Source organism: Tachyglossus aculeatus, unplaced genomic scaffold (genome assembly GCF_015852505.1).
Source record: "Tachyglossus aculeatus isolate mTacAcu1 unplaced genomic scaffold, mTacAcu1.pri scaffold_101_arrow_ctg1, whole genome shotgun sequence".
NCBI classification, from domain to species: Eukaryota; Metazoa; Chordata; class Mammalia; order Monotremata; family Tachyglossidae; genus Tachyglossus; species Tachyglossus aculeatus.
The window spans coordinates 1,817,748-1,839,124 of NW_024044842.1; the positions used below are offsets into that span (position 1 = coordinate 1,817,748).

The following is a 21,377-nucleotide window of genomic DNA, read 5'->3' on the forward strand; positions in this document are numbered from 1 at the left end:
ACTGAGGCCCAGAGAAGTGAAGTAACTCGCCCAAAGTCACACGGCTGACAGTTGGCAGAGCAGGGATTCGAACCCACGACCTCTGACTCCAAAGCCCGGGCTCTTTCCACTGACTGAGCCACACTGCTTCTCTAAGGCCACGCTGCAATAGTAACAATAACAATGGAGAAGCAGCCGTCATTATTATTATTATTATTATTACAAAGTGATCTGGTTGTCCCACATGGGGCTCCCAGTCTTCATCCCCATTTTCCAGATGAGATCACTGAGGCCCAGAGAAGTGGAGCGACTTGCCCAAAGTCACCCAGCTGACAACTGGCGGAGCCGGGATTCGAACCCACGACCTCCGACTCCCGAGCCCGGGCTCTTCCGGCTGAGCCACGCTGCTTCTCCAAATGGAAAAGAGGCAGGATCCGGATCTGTCATGTGTCAATCAATCAATCATATTTGTTGAGCGGTCACTGTGGGCGGAGCACTGTGCTAAACTAGACTGTGAGCCCACTGTTGGGTAGGGACTGTCTTTATATGTTGCCAACTTGTACTTCCCAAGCGCTTAGTACAGTGCTCTGCACACAGTAAGCGCTCAATAAATACGATTGATTGACGATTGATTGATTGAGAGGACAGTAGAGGGATTTGTGGGCGGGGGGTGGCTTTTTCTTGTTGCGCTGTCCTCTCCCAAGGGCTTAGCACAGGGCTGTGCACACAGTCAGCGCTCCCTAAATATAATAATGCTGGCATTTTATTAAGCGCTTACTATGTGCGAAGCACTGTTCTAAGCGCTGGGGAGGTTACAAGGTGATCGGGTTGCCCCACGGGGGGCTCCCCGTCTTCATCCCCATTTGACAGATGAGGGAACTGAGGCCCAGAGAAGGGAAGTGACTTACCCAAAGTCACCCAAGCTGACGAGTGGCGGAGCCGGGATTTGAACCCAGGACCTCGGACTCCAAAACCCGGGCTCTTTCCACTGAGCCACGCTGCTTAAATGTGAGTGAGTGAATGAATGAATGAATGAATGACACCCCCCCCCCACTACCACCACAGCGCCCTCTCCTGGCAGCCCCCGGCCACTGCACAGCGCCCCCTCCCGGCAGCCCCCGGCTCCCTCCCGGCAGCCCCCGGCCCCCTCAGAGCGCCCCCTCCCGGCAGCCCCCGGCCCCCTTAGAGCGCCCCCTCCCTGCAGCCCCCGACCCCCTTAGAGCGCCCCCTCCCGGTAGCCCCCGACCCCCTTGGAGCTCCCCCTCTCGGCAGCCTCCTGCCCCGTCATAGCGCCCCCTGACCCCGTCATAGCGCCCCCTCCCGGCAGCCCCCGGCCGCTGCACAGCGTCCCCTCACAGCGCCCTCTCCCGGCAGGCACCCCCGGCCCCCTCCCGGCAGCCCCCGGCCGCTGCACAGCGCCCCCTCCCGGCAGCCCCCGGTCGCTGCACAGCGCCCCCTCACAGCGCCCTCTCCTGGCAGGCACTCCCGGCCCCCTCAGAGCGCCCCCTCTCGGCAGCCCTCTGCCCCATTACAGCGCCCCCTCCCGGCAGTCCCCGGTCGCTGCACAGCGCCCCATCACAGCGCCCTCTCCCGGCAGGCACCCTCTCGGCAGCCCCCGGTCCCCTAACAGCGCCCCCTCCCGGCAGCCCCCTCTCGGCAGCCCCCGGCCCCCTCCCGGCAGTCCCCTGCCCTCTCACAGCGCCCCCTCCCGGCAGTGCCCTCTCCCGGCAGGCACTCCCGGACCCCTCAGAGCGCCCCCTCCCGGCAGCCCCGGGCGGCTACACAGCGCCCCCTCCGCGCCCCCTCCCGGCAGCCCCCGGCCCCCTCACAGCGCCCCCTCCCGGCAGCCCCCGGCCCCGCCAGAGCGCCCCCTCCCGGCAGCCCCCGCCCCCCTCAGAGCTCCCCCTCTCGGCAGCCCCCGGCCCCCTCACAGCGCCCCCTCCCGGCAGCCCCCGGCCCCGTCAGAGCGCCCCCTCCCGGCAGCCCCCGGCCCCGTCAGAGCGCCCCCTCCCGGCAGCCCCTGGCCCCCTCACAGCGCCCCCTCACGGCAGCCCCCGGCCCCCTCAGAGCGCCCCCTCTCGGCAGCCCCCTGCCCCGTCGGAGCGCCCCCTCCCGGCAGCCCCCGGCCGCTGCACAGCGCCCCCTCACAGCGCCCTCTCCCGGCAGGCACTCCCGGACCCCTCAGAGCGCCCCCTCCCGGCAGCCCCGGGCGGCTACACAGCGCCCCCTCCCGGCAGCCCCCGGCCCCCTCACAGCGCCCCCTCCCGGCAGCCCCCGGACTCCTCAGAGCGCCCCCTCCCGGCAGCCCCGGGCGGCTACACAGCGCCCCCTCCCGGCAGCCCCCGGCCCCCTCACAGCGCCCCCTCCCGGCAGCCCCCGGGCGGCTACACAGCGCCCCCTCCCGGCAGCCCCCGGCCGCTGCACAGCGCCCCCTCCCGGATGAAGACTATGAGCCCCACGGGGGACAACCTCATCACCTGGTAGCCTCCCCAGCGCTTAGAACAGTGCTTGGCACATAGTAAGCGCTTAACAAATGCCATTATTATTATTATCATTATTAGTTTTAGACTGTGAGCCCACTGTTGGGTAGGGACTGTCTCTAGCTGTTGCCAATGTGTACTTCCCAAGCGCTTAGTACAGTGCTCTGCACACAGGAAGCGCTCAATACATACGATTGATTGATTGATTGATTATTATACAAGTTAAGCAGTTTGGACACATCCCCTGTCCCACATAGGGGACAGTCTAGATGGGGGCACTAATACTCACCCAAGCCTCCAGAGAACGAACTCAATAAATACTATCGATTGATACATATCAATCAATCAATCATATTTATTGAGCGCTTACTGTGTGCAGAGCACTGTACTAAGCGTGTATACGTTTATTAATTGTTATATTTATCCTTATACAGCCCTACACTTTCCATTTTTTATTCAACCATTTCATCCTGACACCTTTCCTGTTAAATCCTCATTTTTCCCTCTGCCTCTCTTCTTTTTAAATACTTCCGATCTCTCCCCCGCAGTCAACTGTAAGCTCCTTGAGGGCAAGGGAGGGTGTCTCTTGCTTCTCTTGATCTCTTCTCAGAGGTGAGTACTTAGCGCTGAATGCTTAGCACAGTACGGAACTCAATACTTGGCTCCTCTGGGCCTCAGTTCCCTCATCTGTAAAATGGGTATTGAGACTGTGAGCCCCACGTGGGACAACTTGATTTCCACGTAACCTCCCAAGCGCTTATAACAGCCCATAGTAACCGCTTAATGCATGCCATTCTTATTCTTATTATTATAAATATCATTGATTAATTGATTGATTTGGGGCAATTACTGCTCTGAAAAAAGGAAAGTCCCCATCCTTAGATACCTAGCATATGCATATCCAGAAAACTGGGTTACCAAATTTTTGATTGTGATAAACATTTAGAGGGGTGTGCTATTTATATTCAAGTCACTATGTATATATGTTTGTACATATTTATTGCTCAATTTATTTGTTTTACTTGTACATATTTATTCTATTTATTTTATTTTGTTAATATGTTTTGTTGTTTTGTTGATCACCTCGTAACCTCCCAAGCACTTATAACAGTGCTCGGCACATGGTAACCGCTTAGTACATGCCATTCTTATTCTTATTATTATAAATATCATTGATTAATTGATTGATCTGGGGCAACTACTGCTCTAATAAAAGGAAAGTCCCCATCCTTAGATACCTAGCATATGCATATCCAGAAAACTGGGTTACCAAATTTTTGATTGTGATAAACATTTAGAGGGCTGTGCTATTTATATTCAAGTCACTATGTATATATGTTTGTACATATTTATTTCTCTGTTTTACTTGTACATATTTATTCTATTTATTTTATTTTGTTAATATGTTTTGTTGTTTTGTTGATCACCTCGTAGCCTCCCAAGCGCTTATAACAGCGCGCGGCCCATAGTAACCGCTTAATACATGCCATTCTTATTCTTATTATTATAAATATCACTGATTAATTGATTTGGGGCCACTACTGCTCTGAAAAAAGGAAAGTCCCCATGCTTAGATACCTAGCATATGGTTACCAAATTGGGTTACCAAATTTTTGATTGTGATAAACATTTAGAGGGGTGTGCTATTTATATTCAAGTCACTATGTATATATGTTTGTACATATTTATTACTCTGTTTTACTTGTACATATTTATTCTATTTATTTTATTTTGTTAATATGTTTTGTTGTTTTGTTGATCACCTCGTAGCCTCCCAAGTGCTTATAACAGCGCTCGGCACATGGTAACCGCTTAATACGTGCCATTCTTATTCTTATTATTATAAATACCATTGATTAATTGATTGATCTGGGGCAACTACTGCTCTAATAAAGGGAAAGTCCCCATCCTTAGATACCTAGCATATGGTTACCAAATTGGGTTACCAAATTTTTGATTGTGATAAACATTTAGAGGGGTGGGTGTGCTATTTATATTCAAGTCACTATGTATATATGTTTGTACATATTTATTACTCTGTTTTACTTGTACATATTTATTCTATTTATTTTATTTTGTTAATATGTTTTGTTGTTTTGTTGATCACCTCGTAACCTCCCAAGTGCTTATAACAGCGCTCGGCACATGGTAACCGCTTAATACATGCCATTCTTATTCTTATTATTATAAATGTCATTGATTAATTGATTGATTTGGGGCCACTACTGCTCTGAAAAAAAGGAAAGTCCCCATGCTTAGATACCTAGCATATGCATATCCAGAAAACTGGGTTACCAAATTTTTGATTGTGATAAACATTTAGAGGGGTGTGCTATTTATATTCAAGTCACTATGTATATATGTTTGTACATATTTATTGCTCAATTTATTTGTTTTACTTGTACATATTTATTCTATTTATTTTATTTTGGTAATATGTTCTGTTGTTTTGTTGATCAGCTCGTAACCTCCCAAGCGCTTATAACAGCGCTCGGCACATGGTAACTGCTTAATACATGCCATTCTTATTCTTATTATTATAAATATAATTGATTAATTGATTGATCTGGGGCAACTACTGCTCTAATAAAAGGAAAGTCCCAATCCTTAGATACCTAGCATATGGTTACCAAATTGGGTTACCAAATTTTTGATAGTGATAAACATTTAGAGGGGTGTGCTATTTATATTCAAGTCACTATGTATTATGTATATATGTTTGTACATATTTATTGCTCAATTTATTTGTTTTACTTGTACATATTTATTCTATTTATTTTATTTTGGTAATATGGTTTGTTTTGTTGTTTTGTTGATCACCTTGTAACCTCCCAAGTGCTTATAACAGCGCTCGGCACATGGTAACCACTTAATACATGCCATTCTTATTCTTATTATTATAGATACCATTGATTAATTGATTGATTTGGGGCAACTACTGCTCTGAAAAAAGGAAAGTCTCCATGCTTAGATACCTAGCATATGGTTACCAAATTGGGTTACCAAATTTTTGATTGTGATAAACATTTAGAGGGGTGTGCTATTTATATTCAAGTCACTATGTATATATGTTTGTACATATTTATTACTCTGTTTTACTTGTACATATTTATTCTATTTATTTTATTTTGTTAATATGTTTTGTTGTTTTGTTGATCACCTCGTAGCCTCCCAAGCGCTTATAACAGTGCTCGGCACATGGTAACCGCTTAATACATGCCATTCTTATTCTTATTATTATAAATACCATTGATTAATTGATTGATTTTGGGGCAACTACTGCTCTGAAAAAAGGAAAGTCCCCATGCTTAGACACCTAGCATATGCATATCCAGAAAACTGGGCTACCAAATTGTTGGTTGTGATAAACATTTAGAGGGGTGTGCTATTTATATTCAGGTCACTATGTATATTTGTTTGTACATATTTTCTACTGTATTTTACTTGTACATATTTATTCTTTTTATTTTATTTTGTTAATATGTTTTGTTTTGTCGTCTGTCTCCCCCTTCTAGACTGTGAGCCCGCTGGTGGGTAGGGACCGTCTCTAGATGTTGCCAACTTGTACTTCCCAAGCGTTTAGTACAGTGCTCTTCACACAGTAAGCGCTCAATAAATACGATTGAATGAATGAATGTATGTATTTATTACTTATTTTACTTGTACATATTTATTCTATTTATTTTATTTTGTCAATATGTTTTGTTTTGTCGTCTGTCTCCCCCTTCTAGACTGTGAACCTGCTGTGGGGTAGGGACCGTCTAGATGTTGCCAACTTGTCCTTCCCAAGCGCTTAGTCCAGTGCTCTGCACACAGTAAGCACTCAATAAATACGATTGAATGAATGAATGTACGTATTTATTATTTATTTTACTTGTACATATTTATTCTGTTTATTTTATTTTGTTAATATGTTTGGTTGTGTTGTCTGCCTCCCCCTTCTAGAGTATGAGCCCGCTGTTGGGCAGGGACCGTCTCTAGATGTTGCCAACTTGGACTTCCCAAGCGCTTAGTCCAGTGATCTGCACACAGTAAGCGCTCAATAAATACGATTGAATGAATGAATGTACGTATTTATTATTTATTTTACTTGTACATATTTATTCTATTTATTTTATTTTGTTAATATGTTTGGTTGTGTTGTCTGCCTCCCCCTTCTAGACTGTGAGCCCGCCGTTGGGCAGGGCCCGTCTCTAGATGTTGCCAACTTGGACTTCCCAAGCGCTTAGTCCAGTGCTCTGCACGCAGTAAGCGCTCAATAAATACGATTGAATGAATGAACGAACTCTTCTCAGAGGTGAGTACTTAGCGCTGAATGCTTAGCACAGTCCAAAACTCAATGCTCAGCTCAGTCGGATCTGGATAAACATCGCCGACTGATTAATTGGATGGGGAAAAACCACCTGGGAAGCAAACGTGTCCTGTATAGAAGTTTTGTGAGTGGCCGCCCTAGTGCACGTGTATACATGTATGTATGCATATGTATGTGTGAGAGTATAGGTAATAATCATCATAATAATAATGATGGTATATGTTAAGCGCTTACTATGTGCCAAGCACTGTTCTAAGCACTGGGGAGGTTACAAGGTGATGAGGTTGTCTCACGGGGGGCTCACAGCCTTCATCCCCATTTGACAGATGAGGAAACTGAGGCCCGGAGAAGTGAAGTGCATTTGTGAGTGTGCATGCATACAGAGGCACATACATGCATGCCCATATATGTGTCAGTGTATGTTTATACATATGCATGTATATATGCTTATATAGCTCTGCATATGCACTGATTCATTCAGTCATATTTCATTTAATTATATTTCATTCAATCATATTTATTATTAAGAATAATAATGATGGCATTTATTAAGCGCTTACTATGTTCTAAGCACTGGGGAGGTTACAAGGTGATCAGGTTGTCCCACGGGGGGCTCACAGTCTTCATCCCCATTTGACAGATGAGGAAACTGAGGCCCGGAGAAGTGAAGTGCATTTGTGAGTGTGCATGCACACAGAGGCACATCCATGCATGCCCGTATACGTGTCGGTGTATGTTTGTACATATGCATAAATACGCTTATATACCTCTGCATATGCACAAATTCATTCAGTCATATTTCATTCAATTGTATTTATTAATAATAATAACAATGATGGCATTTATTAAGCGCTTACTATGTGCCAAGCACTGTTCTAAGCGCTGGGGAGGTTACAAGGTGATCAGGTTGTCCCACGGGGGGCTCCCAGTCTTCATCCCCATTTGACAGATGAGGAAACTGAGGCCCGGAGAAGTGAAGTGCATTTGTGAGTGTGCATGCATACAGAGGCACATCCATGCATGCCCGTATACGTGTTGGTGTATGTTTGTACATATGCATATGTGTGCTTATATATCTCTGCATATGCACAAATTCATTCAGTCATATTTCATTCAATTATATTTCTGTCAATCGTATTTATTATTAATAAAAATGGCATTTATTAAGCGCTTACTATGTGCCAAGCACTGTTCTAAGCGCTGGGGAGGTTACAAGGTGATGAGGTTGTCTTACAGGGGGCTCACAGTCTTCATCCCCATTTGACAGATGAGGAAACTGAGGCCCGGAGATGTGAAGTGCATTTGTGAGTGTGCATGCATACAGAGGCACATACATGCATGCCCATTTACGTGTCGGTGTATGTTTGTACATATGCATATATATGCTTATATACCTCTGCATAGGCACAAATTCATTCAGTCATATTTCATTCAATTGTATTTATTAATAATAATAACAATGATGGCATTTATTAAGCGCTTACTATGTGCCAAGCACTGTTCTAAGCGCTGGGGTGGTTACAAGGTGATCAGGTTGTCTCACAGGGGGCTCACAGTCTTCATCCCCATTTGACAGATGAGGAAACTGAGGCCCGGAGAAGTGAAGTGCATTTGTGAGTGTGCATGCATACAGAGGCACATACATGCATGCCCGTATATATGTCGGTGTATGTTTGTACATATGCATATATATGCTTATATACCTCTGCATATGCACAAATTCATTCAGTCATATTTCATTCAATTGTAGTTCATTCAGTCGTATTTATTAATAATAATAATAATGATGGCATTTATTAAGCGGTTACTATGTGCCAAGCACTGTTCTAAGCGCTGGGGCGGTTACAAGGTGATCAGGTTGTCTCACAGGGGGCTCACAGTCTTCATCCCCATTTGACAGATGAGGAAACTGAGGCCAGAGAAGTGAAGTGCATTTGTGAGTGTGCATGCATATAGAGGCACATACATGCATGCCCGTATACGTGTCGGTGTATGTTTGTGCATATGCATATATATGCTTTTATATCTCTGCACATGCACAAATTCATTGTCATATTTCATTCAATTATATTTCATTCAGTCGTATTTATTATTAATAATAATGGCATTTATTAAGCGCTTACTATGTGCAAAGCACTGTTCTAAGCACTGGGGAAGTTACAAGGTGATCAGGTTGCCCCACGGGGGGCTCCCGGTCTTCATCCCCATTTTCCAGATGAGGGAACTGAGGCCCAGAGAAGCGAAGCGACTGGCCCAAAGTCACCCAGCTGACAGTTGGCGGAGCCGGGATTTGAACCCATGACCTCTGACTCCAAAGCCCGGGCTCTTTCCACTGAGCCACGCTGCTTCTCTAATAATAATAATAATAATGATGGCATTTATTAAGCGCTTACTATGTGCCAAGCACTGTTCTAAGCGCTGGGGAGGTTCCGAGGTGATCAGGTTGTCCCACGGGGAGCTCCCAGTCTTCATCCCCATTTTCCAGATGAGGGAATTGAGGCCCAGAGAAGTGAAGCGGCTGGCCCAAAGTCACCCAGCTGACAAGTGGCGGAGCCGGAATTTGAACCCATGACCTCTGACTCCAAAGCCTGGGCCCTTTCCACTGAGCCACGCTGCTTCTCTAATAATAATAATACTAATAATGGCATTTATTAAGCGCTTACTATGTGCAAAGCACCGTTCTAAGCACTGGGGAAGTTACAAGGTGATCGGGTTGTCCCACGTGGGACTCACAGTCTTCATCCCCATTTTCCAGATGAGGTCACTGAGGCCCAGAGAAGCGAAGCGACTGGCCCAAAGTCACCCAGCTGGCGGATCCGGAATTTGAACCCGTGACCCTCTTTTCCACCGAGCCGCGAAACACACGATGACGAAGCCAATGATGGCGAAGCCGCCTGATTTCCCCGGACGAACCCATCCCCGGCCCGGGAATCCCTCCTCCATCCCGGGAGCATCTCCGTCGCTCGGTGGAAATCGGCCCATCCCGGGGAGTCTCCCGGGGCCTCGTTAAAAGTGCAATTCTTCCAAAAGTTATTAATTAGACGCCCGGGAGGCGATCAGGCAGTTGGCAGCCTCGTCCTCCCCGGGGGCGGACTTCCTAACGAGGTCTCCGGGGCCTACCAGCTCGACGGAGAACGGGGGAACGGAAAAAGGACACGGCAGCCGCCGGAAAAGTTCGGCCGAGCTCCTGAGAGGGAAATGGGAAAAGGAGACGGCAGCCGCCGGAAAAATTGGGCCGAGCTCCCGAGAGGGAAATCGAGGCACACGGGGGCCCGCTCCTCGGTGAATGGCGGATGCGGAAGGAGGCTGGATTTGCTCCCGATTCCGTCTCCGGCCTGCTTCCCGCCTGCCCTTCCCAATTCCTCCGACGGCCGGGCCCCGTCGGCGTTCCCGGGAGGGATTTGACTTTCTCCGATTGGGGGTCTCCCCCAAGTCGGACCCCGCACTGGGAGGTGGAGCGTGAGAGGCAGCGGGGCCTAGCGGGTGGGACCCGGATTCGAATCCCGCCACCTCCTCTTGTCTGTTCATTCATTCATTCCTATTTATTGAGCGCTTACTGCGGGCAGGGCGCTGTACTGAGCGCTTGGGAAGTACAGGTCGGCAACACGAAGACCCGGTCCTCGCCCGGCAACGGTTTCGCGGTCTGGAAGGGGGAGACGGATGACGAAAAGGAAATAAATAGGTGTCAATACCATTAGAATAAATAGAATTATCGCTAACGCACATCGTTAACATAATAAATTAGTAAATATGTACAAATAAAATAGTCTGCTGTGTGACCTTGGGCAAGTCACATCTCCGGGCCTCAGTGTCCTCATCGGTAAAATGGGGTTTGATTCGCCCGTGTCTACCCCGGCGCTTGGCGTGGCTCGGTGGAAAGAGGCCGGGTTTAGGAGTCACAGGTTGCGAGTTCTAATCCCGCCACCTCCTCTTGTCTGCTGTGTGACCTTGGGCAAGTCCCATCTTTGGGCCTCAGTCTCCTCACCGGTAAAATGGGATTTGATTTGCCTGTGTCTACCCCGGTGCTTGGCGTGGCTCGGTGGAAAGAGGCCGGGTTTAGGAGTCACAGGTTGCGGGTTCTAATCCCGCCACCTCCTCTTGTCTGTTGTGTGACCTTGGGCAGGTCACATCTCCGGGCCTCAGTTTCCCCATCGGTAAAATGGGGTCACATCTCTGTGCCTCAGTCTCCTAATCGGTAAAATGAGACCTGATTAGCCTGTGTCTACCCCGGTGCTTGGCGTGGCTCGGTGAAAAGAGGCCGGGTTTAGGAGTCACAGGTTGTGGGTTCTAATCCCGCTACCTCCTCTTGCCTGTTGTGTGACCTTGGGCAAGTCCCATCTCCGGGCCTCAGTCTCCTCAGCGGTAAAATGGGATTTGATTAGCCCATGTCTACCCCGGTGCTTGGCGTGGCTCGGTGGAAAGAGGCCGGGTTTAGGAGTCACAGGTTGTGGGTTCTAATCCTGGCTCCGCCACGTGTCTGCTGTGTGACCTTGGGCAAGTCCCATCTCCGGGCCTCAGTCTCCTCATCGGCAAAATGGGGTCACATCTCTGTGCCTCAGTCTCCTCATCGGTAAAATGGGACCTGATTAGCCCGTGCCTACCCCGGTGCTTGGCGTGGCTCGGTGGAAAGAGGCCGGGTATAGGAGTCACAGGCTGTGGGTTCTAATCCCGCCACCTCCTCTTGCCTGCTGTGTGGCCTTGGGCAAGTCACATCTCCGGGCCTCAGTCTCCTCAGCGGTAAAATGGGATTTGATTCGGCCGTGTCTACCCCGGTGCTTGGCGTGGCTCGGTGGAAAGAGGCCGGGTTTAGGAGTCACAGGTTGTGGGTTCTAATCCCGCCACCTCCTCTTGTCTGTTTGTGACCTTGGGCAAGTCACATCTCCGTGCCTCAGTGTCCTCATCGGTAAAATGGGGTTTGATTAGGCCGTGTCTACCCTGGCGCTTGGCGTGGCTCGGTGGAAAGAGGCAGGGTTTAGGAGTCACAGGTTGTGGGTTCTAATCCCGACACCTCCTCTTGCCTGTTGTGTGACCTTGGGCAAGTCACATCTCCGGGCCTCAGTCTCCTCAGCGGTAAAATGGGGTCACATCTCTGTGCCTCAGTCTCCTCATCGGTAAAATGGGACCTGATTAGCCCGTGTCTACCCCGGTGCTTGGCGTGGCTCGGTGGAAAGAGGCCGGGTTTAGGAGTCACAGGTTGCGGGTTCTAATCCCGCCACCTCCTCTTGTCTGCTGTGTGACCTTGGGCAAGTCACATCTCCGGGCCTCAGTCTCCTCATCGGTAAAATGGGATTTGATTAGGCTGTGTCTACCCCGGTGCCTGGCGTGGCTCGGTGGAAAGAGGCCGGGTTTAGGAGTCACAGGTTGTGGGGTCTAATCCCGGCTCCACCACGTGTCTGCTGTGTGACCTTGGGCAAGTCCCATCTCCGTGCCTCAGTCTCCTCATCGGTAAAATGGGGTCACATCTCTGTGCCTCAGTCTCCTCACCGGTAAAATGGGACCTGATTAGCCTGTGTCTACCCTGGTGCTTGGCGTGGCTCGGCGGAAAGAGGCCGGGTTTAGGAGTCACAGGTTGTGGGTTCTAATCCCGCCACCTCCTCTTGCCTGTTGTGTGACCTTGGGCAAGTCACATCTCCGGGCCTCAGTCTCCTCAGCGGTAAAATGGGGTCACATCTCTGTGCCTCAGTCTCCTCATCGGTAAAATGGGACCTGATTAGCCCGTGTCTACCCCGGTGCTTGGCGTGGCTCGGTGGAAAGAGGCCGGGTTTAGGAGTCACAGGTTGCGGGTTCTAATCCCGCCACCTCCTCTTGTCTGCTGTGTGACCTTGGGCAAGTCCCATCTCTGGGCCTCAGTCTCCTCACCGGTAAAATGGGATTTGATTAGCCCGTGTCTACCCCGGTGCTTGGCGTGGCTCGGTGGAAAGAGGCCGGGTTTAGGAGTCACAGGTTGCGGGTTCTAATCCCGCCACCTCCTCTTGTCTGTTGTGTGACCTTGGGCAGGTCACATCTCCGGGCCTCAGTTTCCCCATCGGTAAAATGGGGTCACATCTCTGTGCCTCAGTCTCCTAATCGGTAAAATGAGACCTGATTAGCCTGTGTCTACCCCGGTGCTTGGCGTGGCTCGGTGAAAAGAGGCCGGGTTTAGGAGTCACAGGTTGTGGGCTCTAATCCCGCCACCTCCTATTGTCTGTTGTGTGACCTTGGGCAAGTCCCATCTCCGGGCCTCAGTCTCCTCATCGGTAAAATGGGATTTGATTCGGCCGTGTCTACCCCGGTGCTTGGCGTGGCTCGGTGGAAAGAGGCCGGGTTTAGGAGTCACAGGTTGTGGGTTCTAATCCCGGCTCCTCCACGTGTCTGCTGTGGGATGTTGGGCAAGTCTCATCTCCGGGCCTCAGTCTCCTCATCGGTAAAATGGGGTCACATCTCTGTGCCTCAGTCTCCTCATCGGTAAAATGGGACCCGATTAGCCCGTATCTACCCCGGTGCTCGGCGTGGCTCGGTGGAAAGAGGCCGGGCTTAGGAGTCACAGGTTGTGGGTTCTAATCCCGCCACCTCCTCTTGCCTGTTGTGTGACCTTGGGCAAGTCACATCTCCGGTCTTCAGCCTCCTCCTCAGTAAAATGGGGTCACATTTCTGTGCCTCAGTCTCCTCATCGGTAAAATGGGATTTGATTAGCCCGTGTCTACCCCGGTGCTTGGCGTGGCTCGGTGGAAAGAGGCCGGGTTTAGGAGTCACAGGTTGTGGGTTCTAATCCCGGCTCCACCACGTGTCTGCTGTGTGACCTTGGGCAATTCCCATCTCCGGGCCTCAGTCTCCTCATTGGTAAAATGGGATTTGATTCGGCCGTGTCTACCCCGGTGCTTGGCGTGGCTCGGTGGAAAGAGGCCGGGTTTAGGAGTCACAGGTTGTGGGTTCTAATCCCTCCACCTCCTCTTGTCTGCTGTATGACCTTGGGCAAGTCCTATCTCCGTGCCTCAGTCTCCTCATCGGTAAAATGGGGTCCCATCTCTGTGCCTCAGTCTCCTCATCGGTAAAATGGGACCTGATTAGCCCGTGCCTACTCCGGTGCTTGGCGTGGCTCGGTGGAAAGAGGCCGGGTATAGGAGTCACAGGTTGTGGGTTCTAATCCCGCCACCTCCTCTTGCCTGCTGTGTGGCCTTGGGCAAGTCACATCTCCGGGCCTCAGTCTCCTCAGCGGTAAAATGGGATTTGATTCGGCCGTGTCTACCCCGGTGCTTGGCGTGGCTTGGTGGAAAGAGGCAGGGTTTAGGAGTCACAGGTTGTGGGTTCTAATCCCGCCACCTCCTCTTGTCTGTTTGTGACCTTGGGCAAGTCACATCTCCGGGCCTCAGTCTCCTCATCGGTAAAATGGGATTTGATTCGCCTGTGTCTACCCCAGTGCTTGGCGTGGCTCGGTGGAAAGAGGCCGGGTTTAGGAGTCACAGGTTGTGGGTTCTAATCCCTCCACCTCCTCTTGTCTGCTGTATGACCTTGGGCAAGTCCTATCTCCGTGCCTCAGTCTCCTCATCGGTAAAATGGGGTCCCATCTCTGTGCCTCAGTCTCCTTATCGGTAAAACGGGATTTGATTAGGCCGTGTCTACCCCGGTGCTTGGCGTGGCTCAGTGGAAAGAGGCTGGGTTTAGGAGTCACAGGTTGTGGGTTCTAATCCCGCCACCTCCTCTTGTCTGCTGTGTGACCTTGGGCAAGTCCCATCTCCGGGCCTCAGTCTCCTCACCGGTAAAATGGGATTTGATTAGCCCGTGTTTTCCCCGGTGCTTGGCGTGGCTCGGTGGAAAGAGGCCGGGTTTAGGAGTCACAGGTTGCGAGTTCTAATCCCGGCTCCGCCACGTGTCTGCTGTGTGACCTTGGGCAAGTCCCATCTCTGGGCCTCAGTCTCCTCACCGGTAAAATGGGGTCACATCTCTGGGCCTCAGTCTCCTCATCGGTAAAATGGGATTTGATTAGCCCGTGCCTACTCCGGTGCTTGGCGTGGCTCGGTGGAAAGAGGCCGGGTTTAGGAGTCACAGGTCGTGGGTTCTAATTCCGGCTCCGCCACGTGTCTGCCGTGTGACCTTGGGCAAGTCGCTTCCCTTCTCTGAGCCTCAGTGATCTCATCTGTAAAATGGGGATGAAGACCGGGAGCCCCACGTGGGACAACCTGATCGCACGGTGCTTCACACTTAGTAAGCGCTTAATAAATGCCATTATTATTATTATTATCATTATTACAGTGCCCAGTACATAGTAAGTGCGTAACAAATCCCGTAAAAAAAGAAAAGTGACTACCAACTCTCTTATGCGCTTAGTACAGCGCTCTGCACACAGTAAGCGCTCAATAAATAGGATTGATTGATTGATTGATTATGCCGTACTCTCCCAAACGTTTAGTCCAGTGCTCCGCGCACAGTAAGCGCTCAATAAATACGACTCATTGATTGATCGATTATGCCGTACTCTCCCAAATGTTTAGTCCAGTGCTCCGCACACAGTAAGCGCTCAATAAATACGATTGATTGATTGATCGATTATGCCATACTCTCCCAAACGTTTAGTCCACAGCTCCGCGCACAGTAAGCACTCAATAAATACGATTGATTGATTATGCCATACTCTCCCAAATGTTTAGTCCAGTGCTCCGCACACAGTAAGCGCTCAATAAATACGATTGATTGATTGATTGATTATGCCGTACTCTCCCAAACGTTTAGTCCAGTGCTCCGCGCACAGTAAGCGCTCAATAAATACGATTGATTGATTATGCCGTACTCTCCCAAATGTTTAGTCCAGTTCTCCGCGCACAGTAAGCGCTCAATAAATACGATTGATTGATTGATCGATTATGCTGTACTCTCCCAAACGCTTAGTCCAGTGCTCTGCGTACAGTAAGTGCTCAATAAATACGATTGATGATTGATTGATTATGCGTACTCTCCCAAACGTTTAGTCCAGTGCTCCGCGCACAGTAAGCGCTCAATAAATACAATTGATTGATTGATTATGCCGTACTCTCCCAAACGTTTAGTCCAGCGCTCCGCGCACAGTAAGCGCTCAATAAATACGATTGATTGATTGATCAATTATGCCGTACTCTCCCAAACGTTTAGTCCACAGCTCCGCGCACAGTAAGCGCTCAATAAATACAATTGATTGATTGATTGATTATGCCGTACTCTCCCAAACGTTTAGTCCAGTGCTCCGCGCACAGTAAGTGCTCAATAAATATGATTGATCGATTATGCCATACTCTCCCAAATGTTTAGTCCAGTGCTCCGCTCACAGTAAGCGCTCAATAAATACGATTGATTGATTGATCGATTATGCCGTACTCTCCCAAACGTTTAGTCCAGTGCTCCGCTCATAGTAAGCACTCAATCAATCAATCAATCGTATTTATTGAGCGCTTACTATGTGCAGAGCACTGTACTAAGCGCTTGGGAAGTACAAATTGGCAGCACATAGAGACAGTCCCTACCCAACAGTGGGCTCACAGTCTAGAAGGGGGAGAGGAGAGAGAGCTCCTCGTTGGCGAGAGAAGCAGCGTGGCTCCGTGGCTCGAGCCCGGGCCTGGGATTCAGAGGGATGCGGGTTCTAATCCTGCCCGTCAGCCGTGCGGCTTGGGGCGCTTCTCTGGGCCTCGGTTCCCTCAGCTGGGAAATGGGGATTAACGGGGCGGAGACGGCGTCCAACGGGCTCAACTTTTCCCTCCATCCCGGGACGTGTTCTCTCCTTCTTCTTCAACCAGATCAACTTCTCTCCTGGCGCTCGTTCTGTTGTTCAAAACAATTCCCTTCTCCTCCTTCAAATATTATTCTCTCATTCAGGATAAGAATGGCGCGTGTCATTCAAATATTATTCTCTCAATAGAAGGATGACGCGTGTCATCGTGGCCGTGGGAGCTTCAGGAAGGAGAAGACGGCGCTCGTTCTATCGTTCCAAGTAATTCCCTTCTCCTCCTTCAAATATTATTCTCTTATTCAGGATAAGAATGACGCGTGTCATTCAAATATTATTCTCTCAATAGAAGGACGACGCGTGTCATCGTGGCCGTGGGAGCTTCAGGGTGGAGAAGACGGCGCTCGTTCTATCGTTCCAAGTAATTCCCTTCTCCTCCTTCAAATATTATTCTCTTATTCAGGATAAGAATGGCGCGTGTCATTCAAATATTATTCTCTCAATAGAAGGATGACACGTGTCATCGTGGCCGTGGGAGCTTCAGGGAGGAGAAGACGGCGCTCGTTCTACCGTTCCAAATAATTCCCTTCTCCTCCTTCAAATATTATTCTCTTATTCAGGATAAGAATGGCGCGTGTCATTCAAATATTATTCTCTTATTCAGGATAAGAATGGCGCGTGTCATTCAAATATTATTCTCTTATTCAGGATAAGAATGGCGCGTGTCATTCAAATATTATTCTCTCAATAGAAGGACGACGCGTGTCATCGTGGCTGTGGGAGCTTCAGGGAGGAGACGACGGCGCTCGTTCTGTTCAAAATAATTCCCTTCTCCTCCTTCAAATATTATTCTCTTATTCAGGATGAGAGTGACGCGTGTCATTCAAATATTATTTTCTTATTCAGGATAAGAATGACGCGTGTCATTCAAATATTATTCTCTCAATAGAAGGATGACGCATGTCATCGTTGCCGTGGGAGCTTCAGGGAGGAGAAGACGGCGCTCGTTCTATCGTTCAAAATAATTCCCTTCTCCTCCTTCAAATATTATTCTCTTATTCAGGATAAGAATGGCGCGTGTCATTCAAATATTATTCTCTTATTCAGGATAAGAATGGCGCGTGTCATTCAAATATCATTCTCTCAATAGAAGGACGACGCGTGTCATCGTGGCCATGGGAGCTTCAGGGAGGAGAAGACGGCGCTCGTTCTATCGTTCCAAGTAATTCCCTTCTCCTCCTTCAAATATTATTCTCTTATTCAGGATAAGAATGGCGCGTGTCATTCAAATATTATTCTCTCAATAGAAGGATGACGCGTGTCATCGTTGCCGTGGGAGCTTCAGGGAGGAGAAGATGGCGCTCGTTCTGTCGTTCCAAATAATTCCCTTCTCCTCCTTCAAATATTATTCTCTTATTCAGGATAAGAATGGCGCGTGTCATTCAAATATTATTCTCTTATTCAGGATAAGAATGGCGCGTGTCATTCAAATATTATTCTCTTATTCAGGATAAGAATGGCGCATGTCATTCCAATATTATTCTCTCAATAGAAGGACGAGGCGTGTCATCGTTGCCGTGGGAGCTTCAGGGAGGAGAAGACGGCGCTCGTTCTGTTCAAAATAATTCCCTTCTCCTCCTTCAAATATTATTCTCTTATTCAGGATAAGAATGGCGCGTGTCATTCAAATATTATTCTCTTATTCAGGATAAGAATGGCGCGTGTCATTCAAATATTATTCTCTTATTCAGGATAAGAATGGCGCGTGTCATTCAAATATTATTCTCTCAATAGAAGGATGACGCGTGTCATCGTTGCCGTGGGAGCTTCAGGGAGGAGAAGATGGCGCTTGTTCTGTCGTTCCAAATAATTCCCTTCTCCTCCTTCAAATATTATTCTCTTATTCAGGATAAGAATGGCGTGTGTCATTCAAATATTATTCTCTTATTCAGGATAAGAATGACGCGTGTCATTCAAATAATATTCTCTCAATAGAAGGATGACGCGTGTCATCGTGGCCGTGGGAGCTTCAGGGAGGAGAAGATGGCGCTCGTTCTATCGTTCCAAGTAATTCCCTTCTCCTCCTTCAAATATTATTCTCTTATTCAGGATAAGAATGGCGCGTGTCATTCAAATATTATTCTCTCAATAGAAGGATGACGCGTGTCATCATTGCCGTGGGAGCTTCAGGGAGAAGACGACGGCGCTCGTTCTATCGTTCCAGGTAATTCCCTTCTCCTCCTTCAAATATTACTCTCTTATTCAGGATAAGAATGGCGCGTGTCATTCAAATATTATTCTCTCAATAGAAGGATGACGCGTGTCATCGTTGCCGTGGGAGCTTCAGGGAGGAGAAGACGGCGCTCGTTCTATCGTTCCAAGTAATTCCCTTCTCCTCATTCAAATATTATTCTCTTAGGATAAGAATGACGCGTGTCATTCAAATATTATTCTCTTATTCAGGATAAGAATGGCGCGTGTCATTCAAATATCATTCTCTCAATAGAAGGACGACGCGTGTCATCGTGGCCATGGGAGCTTCAGGAAGGAGAAGACGGCGCTCGTTCTATCGTTCCAAGTAATTCCCTTCTCCTCCTTCAAATATTATTCTCTTATTCAGGATAAGAATGATGCGTGTCATTCAAATATTATTCTCTCAATAGAAGGATGACGTGTGTCATCGTGGCCGTGGGAGCTTCAGGGAGGAGAAGACGGCGCTCGTTCTGTCGTTCCAAATAATTCCCTTCTCCTCCTTCAAATATTATTCTCTTATTCAGCATAAGAATGGCGCGTGTCATTCAAATATTATTCTCTTATTCAGGATAAGAATGGCGCGTGTCATTTCAATATTATTCTCTCAATAGAAGGACGACGCGTGTCATCGTTGCCGTGGGAGCTTCAGGGAGGAGAAGACGGCACTCGTTCTGTCGTTCAAAATAATTCCCTTCTCCTCCAAATATTATTCTCTTATTCAGGATAAGAATGACGCGTGTCATTCATATATTATTCTCTTATTCAGGATAAGAATGACACGTGTCATTCAAATATTATTCTCTTATTCAGGATAAGAATGACGCGTGTCATTCAAATAATATTCTCTCAATAGAAGGATGGCGCGTGTCATCGTTGCAGTGGGAGCTTCAGGGAGGAGAAGACGGCGCTCGTTCTATCGTTCCAAATAATTCCCTTCTCCTCCTTCAAATATTATTCTCTTATTCAGGATAAGAATGGCGCGTGTCATTCATATATTATTCTCTTATTCAGGATAAGAATGACACGTGTCATTCAAATATTATTCTCTTATTCAGGATAAGAATGGCGCGTCATTCAAATATTATTCTCTTAATCAGGATAAGAATGGCGCGTGTCATTCAAATATTATTCTCTCAATAGAAGGACGACGCGTGTCATCGTTGCCGTGGGAGCTTCAGGGAGGAGAAGACGGTGCTCGTTATGTTCAAAATAATTCCCTTCTCCTCCTTCAAATATTATTCTCTTATTCAGGATAAGAATGGCGAGTGTCATTCAAATATTATTCTCTTATTCAGGATAAGAATGACGCGTGTCATTCAAATATAATTCTCTCAATAGAAGGATGACGTGTGTCATCGTTGCCGTGGGAGCTTCAGGGAGGAGAAGACGGCGTTCGTTCTGTTCAAAATAATTCCCTTCTCCTCCTTCAGATATTATTCTCTCAATAGAAGGACGATGCGTGTCATCGTGGCCATGGGAGCTTCAGGGAGGAGAAGACGGCACTCGTTCTGTCGTTCAAAATAATTCCCTTCTCCTCCAAATATTATTCTCTTATTCAGGATGAGAATGACGCGTGTCATTCAAATATTATTCTCTTATTCAGGATGAGAGTGACGCGTGTCATTCAAATATTATTCTCTTATTCAGGATAAGAATGACGCGTGTCATTCACATAATATTCTCTCCATAGACGGACGGCGCGTGTCATCGTTGCCGTGGGAGCTTCAGGGCGGAGAAGACCTTCCGGATGCCGGCCTGGATCTCCCTGTTGCGGAGGCTGTAGACGATGGGGTTCAGGGTGGGGGTGACCAGCGTGTACAGGGCGGCCACCACCTTGTCCCTGTCGAAGGAGTAGGAGGAGGCGGGCCGGATGTAGGTGTAGATGACCGGGGAGTAGTAGAGGGCCACCACGCAGAGGTGGGAAGAGCAGGTGGAGAAGGCCTTCCTCTTGCCCTCGGCCGAGCGGATGCGCAGGACGGCGGCCGCGACGAAGCCGTAGGAGAGGCAGGTCAGGAGGAAGTCCCCCATGGCCAGGGCGACGTCGGCCACGAACACCATCACCTCGTTGGCCCGGACGGGGCTGCAGGAGAGGGCCAGCACGGCGGGGATCTCGCAGAAGAAGTGGTCCACGGCGTCCGGCCCGCAGAAGCTCAGCCGGAGGACGAGGCCCGTGTGCACCCAGGCGTTGGCGACGGCGACGAGGAAGACGGCGGCCAGGAGGAAGGAGCACGTCCGCCGGCTCATGATGGCGGCGTAGCGGAGGGGGAAGCGGATGGCCACGTAGCGGTCGAAGGCCATGGCGGTGAAGAGGACCATCTCGGCCCCCAGGGACCAGGTGAAGAAGAAGAGCTGGGCCACGCAGCCGCCGTAGGAGATGGTCGTCCGCGGCCCCAGCGTGGCGGCCAGCGTCTTGGGGACCACGGCGGAGGCGCGCGCCACGTCCGCCACGGCCAGGGCCAGCAGCAGGACGTACGTGGGCGTGTGCAGGGCCGCGCTGACGCCCACCGCCGCCACGATCAGGCCGTTGCCCAGCACGGCTACCAGGTAGACGCCCAGGAGGGCGGCGAACAGGAGGGGCCGCGTCGCCGGCCGGGCCCGCAGGCCCAGGAGGACGAACTCCGACACGGCGCTGCGGTTCATCGGGGGACGGAGGGACGGTCGGCGGCGGAGGCCGAAGGGACGG

General features: G+C 49.3%; 1 protein-coding gene across 1 annotated transcript; it reads right to left on the reverse strand.

Moving 5' to 3' along the window:
* Positions 1–9,804: 9,804 nt before the first annotated feature.
* LOC119922237 (olfactory receptor 13G1-like) lies at positions 9,805–21,334 on the reverse strand. The gene is made up of 2 exons (XM_038742198.1): positions 20,409–21,334; positions 9,805–9,958 (listed from the first exon to the last, which is right to left on the reverse strand). Exons 1-2 carry the CDS (start codon positions 21,332–21,334, stop codon positions 9,805–9,807), a joined length of 1,080 nt encoding a protein of 359 aa, XP_038598126.1.
* Between the last annotated feature and the right edge of the window lie 43 nt (positions 21,335–21,377).